General features: G+C 40.1%; 1 protein-coding gene and 1 long non-coding RNA gene across 2 annotated transcripts in view; one reads left to right on the top strand and one right to left on the bottom strand.

Moving 5' to 3' along the window:
* Positions 1 to 5,367: 5,367 nt before the first annotated feature.
* Positions 5,368 to 6,155, bottom strand: LOC109298214. The gene is made up of 3 exons (XR_002097534.1): positions 5,931 to 6,155; positions 5,690 to 5,842; positions 5,368 to 5,482 (listed from the first exon to the last, which is right to left on the bottom strand). It is a non-coding gene; the product is annotated as an uncharacterized LOC109298214 (long non-coding RNA).
* A 1,018-nt stretch (positions 6,156 to 7,173) lies between these two features.
* Positions 7,174 to 7,479, top strand: part of LOC109298082 — a 60,084-nt gene continuing 59,778 nt past the window's right edge. Inside the window, exon 1 of the mRNA XM_019518217.1 lies at positions 7,174 to 7,327. Coding sequence (XP_019373762.1) covers positions 7,174 to 7,327 — 154 coding nt within the window. The remainder of the gene's footprint in view (positions 7,328 to 7,479) is intronic.

The raw sequence follows: 7,479 nt of genomic DNA, 5'->3' as shown, positions 1-7,479 counted from the left end.
ATTTGTGGTTGTTTAACTCTCTGATTTATTTCAGATTTCATATATGTGGAAATCACAGTAGGTGCCAAAGAGAGAATAAAAATATTTCTGAACAATGCTAAAGTATAATAGCTTGAACTAATCCTGGTTAAGTAGACATTACTGTGAACTGTTATCCTCTGATGTATATGCCCTATTCTAAAAGGGCTCAAACAAAATAGATTTTCATGTCATTTACACAGGAAATCTTGTACAAGGCAAATCCCACTGGAAAATAGTACTGTCTCATGGTTAGAACAAGAGACAGGAGTGGGTCATGCCTCCTGGGTCTTTAGCCACTGACTTGCTTTGTGGTCTTAGTTAAAGTAATTAATTCCTTTGCTCATCCGTAAAGGGATTATAAGTACAAGTCCCATGTAATTTACCTAACATTGCAACTATGCAATAGGATATTGATTGCTCCAGTGTGTGCTGCACAAAGGAGTAAACACCTAATGGGTAGATAAAGATGGCGTAGGTCTTTCTAAATACACAGTTTACACAAAGTACAGGTATACTGTGTAAAATGCTATTTGTGAGTATTTCTGATAGAAAAACTGTAGCATTACGGTCCATTTCATGCGGGTAGGTTGATTCTTAGTAAGAGACATGCTGTTTATTTAGCTTTCTATTACAAACCAAATACTTTACATTTCAATTAAAAGGAACTAACAGATAGCAGACGTAGTGAAAACCATTATGAATTATATAGTGTAATATTATATAAAGTAAAGCGCATTGGTGACAATGACTCCAAGAAACATCATAGTGGTTGTTACATTTTATGATGGTACATTTTAGGATGCTACTTGCCTAGACCATTACAACAGCCTTTCTTTCTTTTCCCTGATTTAGATGAACACTTGCCACCTGGTTGGAAATTCAAGAAAAATCCGAAATGCCTTGAAAGTAAAGCAGATGGGTACCTTGTTGAAGCTAACCTCTGGGAGCTGCCAGACATGGTGAGGTTTAAAGAAAAAAGGAAAAGTCACTTTTGTTCACACAGAAACACAGATGTACGTGAAGATAAGGAACATGATGATACATCTGACAGTGAAAAAGAACAAGTGAAGGAAAAGAACTGCCCTCTACCAGCCTTCACTCATCAGCAGGATGAGGTCTTAACAGTGGTTACCTTTGGTGAATTAGATGCCTTGTCAACAGGAAAAGTTATCCTGCGGGGCAAGGCAGCCTCTGTAGAGTCCTTTAATTCAGCTAATGGAATAATTACTGCCGAAGTGACATGTGGTTCTTTTAATGTGAAAGTAGAAATTAAGAAACTCTCTTTATTTCATACTGGAACAAACCTAGTAATTGTAAAAAAGAAATATCCAAAGACTAGCAAGTGCTATCATGACAGACAATATCAGAAAAGCCACCATTCTAAAAGCCACAGGCACCAGAGTCCATCAGCTGACCATTCAGTAAATAACAACTGTAAACATACAGAATCGTCGAGACAGAAAATGCAAATTGCCAGCAACAAAAAACCCTTACTGAAAGTGAATATTGAAGGAAAGGACATTAAAGTGAAATACACCAATAGAAAGCAGAATCTAATGATTAACATTGAACCAGGTGAGCACATACAGGCATGTAGCCAACCCTGCAACAGGACATCTGGAAATACATATTGCAGTGACACAGACCATTCAGTAACAGAGGTACCTTGTAATACAGATTGTGAGTCGTATTTTAGCTTTCATGAAAAGGAAGATGCTTTTAAAAACTATCCATGCCCTGAATGGTACGTGCTACTTCCTCCACCTAAAGAGTTTGCTGACTGTGAAGACATGCACTTAGATACCATTACAGAGGTTGTATCTGTGTTCCCAGTCACTGACAGAAAGGAACCTGATGCTTTCTCTGCAGCCTTAACAGTTTGGAAGGACGGAAATCATGTCTGTAAACAGACAGCAACAGGGATCAAAGACCATGCCAATGAAATCTTTCCAAAAGACAAGATCATTTTGTCAGAATTAAATTATAACAGGGATTGTCCTCAAGATAACGATGCTTCAAGTGAAACAGATTTTGGTAAGGAACTTTTCAATAAGAACAGTGAGACAGGGCAAGTAATAGACAACAGTTGCATTGTCGGGCAAAATACTTTCTTATCATCATACCTGGAGCCCAAAGCAACTAGAAGAAAGTCCTTCCCGGATATCGCCATTGATGGGTTCTCACCAGGTCATCACAGGAGGGACTCAGGCTTTTATTCACTGCCATCTTCGTCCCGGAAAGTACTGCCCAAGCAAGCCAAAGCAATTGAAGTTTACAGCAAGAACACCCTCCCTCAAACCAGCTATACTGAACTTTCTAAGTGTTCTAGTTTTGCATCGTCATTCAACAGCCTGGGTGGTCTTAAGTCTTCTTACCAATATTCCTTCACCTCATATGATCATGATATGACCATTTACCCATCTGAGCCTGAGGGAAGCATAGATGATTCTTGTTTACTGAATCACTTTGAAGACTACATGGAGGATTGCGAAGAAATCCAAGACACATTCGTCAAAACTATTCATTCCATTGGAAGTCTAGGTGAGAAACAGGTACATCAGGACTTGGAGCCTCTGAGAAATTTAGCTGTGTGTGAAGAACACACTGAGTTTACTGAAAGTGGTTTAGATGAAGAGACACTAGAAAGCAATCATCATATTGATGCACAAGAGCATAGAGAATTAGAGAGCAAAGCCCCGATGATTCAAAACCCTTTGCCTTCTAGAAGCCCTTCAAGTGACCATATCAGTGACAAAAGCATTGCTAATAAAATAGCCACAGACTGTGTGCAAAACCAACTATCAACACTACAGCTGGGTCCAAATGTTCAGCTGACTACTCCAGAAGTGACAACAAGGAAAAGGAGAGCATCAGTGGTGACTGTAATAACCGGAGAGCTAGAACAAAGGCTCATCATTCAAAGTGACAATAAGGTGATACCTGAATCCTTTGGCTTCGAAACAAAAATGGAGCCTAAGCTGCCCTGCAGCATACAAGAAAATTCATTTATGTCACCACTGCTGCTGGATGTTCAGGCTTCAGCTATACCTAATGAAGTACATAGTTTTTCAGAGGTCCAAGATTCACCCAGGACTGCTCCTGATGAAACTAATTTCTATGATAATTGCACACAAGCTGCTACAATGTCCACATCTCCAGCATACCTCAAAGATAACCAGGTTTTCACTGAGGATGCATTTGTCAATGAAACAAAAGAAAACCTTTGCGATGAACAAGAGATAAAAAGCCAATTATCTGATAGTTTAAGACAGGAGCTTGTAGCATGTCAGATACAGCAGTTAGCTAAATCCAGCTCTGATGACACTGAGAACAAAAGTGAAACAAAGGTGGATTGCTGCCAGCATTCAGACACACCAATGTCACCCAAAACGGAGATTAGGAAGAAAGGTATGTGCTCCAGAATTGAGTTGTTATTACTCTGACACGCTTCCTTTTGGGGAGTGAGTTAGACCTTAGTGTTTTGGGAAATTATAGCTTGAGAAACAGAGGTGGATTATTAACATATAAAGGTGATACTGGCATGGTTAGCTCTTTTATTATGCTGTGCTCATCACTGCAGTCTCTCAAAGTTTTCTCAGTAGAATCAGTTAGATCTGCTACATGAATTTTGATGCAACCTAACAATAAGCTACTGATACGCTCCATCTAGTGAGTAAAGCAGATGCAGGAGCAGGATTAAATTAGTTGTCACAAGACATGTTGTCAGGGCCTTGTACTGTATTTAGAAACCATGTAAGCACGTTTAAGGAACCCAGACAGTCAAGTGAACTTAGAGAAGACAAAAAGCCAGGTACATCCTGATTCTAATCCAGGCTAAGCCTTCAGCACATTGTGAGATCATAATCAGATCACCTGAGCTCCTTTTCTCCTCTCTCAAAGTAGCCGAGAAAACTGAGTACTGAATGGGTGAGTTTTTAAATGAAATGCTACATCCTTTCTGAAGTCTTCATTTAGCTCCCTTGTTATGATGCACATAACATCACCCTACTTCTGAGTAATTTTATTTTTTTAATAATAGAATTTAAACAACTGAGTTCATCCACTCTCTGTTCCTGACAGCAATTGTAATATATAGTAAAATGTAATATATAATCATCTTTAAGAGATTCAGTTTACATTTTTGTGCAATTTCATCCCATAACTCATTACTTATATCCTATGATCCACATTCTCCAGTTTTCATTTAGACAACTATATGTTTGTAGTGGCTCTAAATCAGCCCTACACAGGAAAGACTTTTAGTGCTTGCAGAACTGCTGTCAATGCCACTGAAGTGAATGAGACTTTTACACTGATTTTAATATAGCCAGATTTTACCCAAAGGGTATAGAATTGGTTCTTATTACAGTGGACTAAGAAATGGAAGACTTTTTGTTTGTTGGTTTGCTTGTCATCGAGAATATTAAGGGGTTTCAAAGCTAAAAAAAGAAATTGCATTGGTATATCTAAATACTTACTGGCTTAAATGCATTACACTGAAAGTGCATTTAAAGCAATGTGTATTCTCAGCATTTAGATCACAGTGGAGATATTTTGACATTTATATATATAAAAACCCAATTAATTTAGAAATGTCCAAGATGCATTTAAACCAGGGGTATCCAAAATACGGTCCTCAGGACAGATCCAACCTGCAGAGCTGTATCATCTGGCCCCTGGTGCTGCCCCAGGTTTTCAGAGTAACTCACAGGCAGTATGCGGGGTGCACCGGATGGCCCCACAGGCTGCACACAGCATTCACTCTTCCTCACATCACAGAGCAGCTGCTGCATGCAGCACAGCCCTGAAGCACCCATGCAGCATGTGGTATGGGCTCCAGGGCCTCACAACTGAATGCAGTAGCTTTCTAGTACCACTCAAACACAAGCACACATAGCATGTACTCAGGATCTGGAATGCAGGGCTGGTCTGTGGGTCCAATTTAACCCAAGGACTGGTCCCATGCTACTCATCCAGCCTTGCAGATGACACCTCTGGTTTAAACAATTGTTGAAAATATGCAGTATCTACTATATTTTGTGATGACACTATTCAACTTAATAGGGGTAGTTTTCACCACAAAGTCATGAATACAAGTCTATAAAGGATCATAGGAAGGATTGGGATAAAGCAAATTGATGTTAGTACAATTAAGCAGATGTCATATTAAAATACCAGTATACATTTCTGAAGAACATATTTTAGTGTCAACATGCAAGGCAACAATGTCAATAAAACTTGTGCTAATAATATTTTTAACAGCAGCAAAAACCGAATACCCACTTACATTAAAAATGGCTTAGTCTGTATTTTATAAACTCCAAAGCAAGGATATTTGGTTCCAAGTGTTCACTTGTCCTCTTTATTTATACATGCAGATATATTTGCTTCCACAAGGATAAACCCACAATCAAATTCAAAACAGCTTATTTTTGCACATGTAAGCATGCACCAGCAAATCCTGTGGGAATAAAAACGCCCAGAGAAAATTAGGCCGTGTAAAATAGACTTTCCTTAAAGTTCTAAAAAGAGCCCTGCAATGTCAAGGCATTGAATCGCATAACTTTACATGGTTATTTATTGGAGGAAATCACAACTACACGTATTTAAAATGTTACTAAAATGAGTTCTTTTACATGTACAGCCAGTTACATATGTATATAACTACCTGTTTAAGTTGTGTCATGCTGTATTAAGAAGCAGTAGCCTTTCCATAGTTAAATCTAAGGCCGGCTTCCAATCTGAAGCAGACAATCCTGTTTCCCAGAGGAAACAAGCTCCCCCTGCAACAGAGCATGTCACATCTCCATGTAGGATGTTCCTAGAAAGTTTAGGGAAAAAATCAGATTAATTGTGACATTATGAAATATAAAAATATCCGTTGATAATTTTTTTTTAATTCCTCTTACCTTTTTCTTTTGGCTCAGTCTACCTGCAAATGGCTTGTTTTTCAAGTTCATGGTTATCTTATTTTCTTTGTGCTGCTAAGGAGTGGGAAGAGAAACTCCATACATCTAAGAGGGCTGTCCAACTGATGGCCTACGGACCACATGCAGCCCACAAGCAATTAATTTGCAGCTTCTGGGCTCCTTCCTACCAAGCTGCTGCTCTTCCCATTCCTCCAGCTGCTGCAGCAGCCAAAGTCTCCAGGCTCCCTTTTCCTCCTCTAGCTTCCACTTCCTGCCCTTGCTCCAGGGGGTGGGACAGGGCAGTGCAGCCCACCATGCCAGGAGAGCCTGCAGCTGGCTGAGGAGCTGAGGTTGAGTCCAGGGCACCCACACACATGGGAGCTGGGCAGCAAGCAGCCTGCAGGATATCTGGTCCTTAGAAGCTGGACTGCTCTGATTTATAACATACAAAAATAAAAGCTTTTGATAAGCCACATAAAACCTGCAACATGAAAAGAAAAGAAGCAGTCACCTAGAGTCTTTACACAGCAATGATATTAAAAGAAGTCAGCTTAAGTTACCTTCAGGGAATCAGGAAGTTTTCCCCTCTTGCTGAGATCAGCTTAGCCCTGGGAGGAAACAGGGTCTGGAAGATCCTGAACAAGTAGGGGGTGAGGAAATGCTCATCTTGTTCATACAATGTGCTTTGTAAGTTCAGGAGTATTTATTATTCTCCCTGGATTTTGCAAGCCATCTTTTTTTATGGAGCAGGCTGAAGAAACTCTCAGTGCTCCTATCTTAAACTAGGGCACCTAGAGGCATAATTGGGCAGTTTTGCCCTCTCGGCAGGGGCAGTGCAGCGGCCAGGAGCACTGCAGCGGCAGCAGCTGCTATTTTGCAACCCCCTAAGTCAGCACCAAGGCTAGTGAACCAGTCCCCTGCTTTAATTATGCTACTAAGAGCAGTCTAGCACCGCACAGGGGTGCAGCATGTACCTTAAACGGCAAGATGGAGTCATTTCTTGCTTCTTCCCTTTGTTTCTCCCTCTTTCAAACTAGCCTGAGCTATGGGATGGGTTGTATTCACATATATATTTGAAAAGCACCTTGCCAGACTTCCCTTTTCCAGTCACACATAGCCATATCCCCTTTTGGCCTATCATCAAATGCTGATTTTTTTTCAAAAGCTTTGATCCTGCTGTAATGGAATAAAATTATGTGTTTAGATTAATTTCAGTGTTAGTGTTTTTGAACTAATTGATGCGATGAAGGGTGGCAGACAGCAGGATTGGACCCTAAATTGGTTTGAAGCGGTGGCAGTATCCCGCCCTAGGCAACTGGCCAAAAGCAATTCCAAAGCTGAAGACACAGGGGGCAGTGATCAGCGTGCTGTGCCCAGCAGTAGAATGGTATTTGAAGGTAATACATATGGTAATTGTGACAAAGAAAACATTCTGAACAGATATAGAGAACAGAGAGCAGAGGAAGGAAAGAAATAGGCTATATATAAAAATCCCACTAATAGTTTCCTTCTAGTTTCCTTCCTTCTAATAGTGGCCTTGAAAGTAAAA

This window comes from Gavialis gangeticus, unplaced genomic scaffold (genome assembly GCF_001723915.1).
Source record: "Gavialis gangeticus isolate Ggan-Ray unplaced genomic scaffold, GavGan_comp1, whole genome shotgun sequence".
Lineage (NCBI taxonomy): Eukaryota > Metazoa > Chordata > Crocodylia > Gavialidae > Gavialis > Gavialis gangeticus.
The sequence above is the reverse complement of the archived record's forward strand: the minus strand, read 5'-3'. Positions and strand labels throughout refer to the sequence as shown.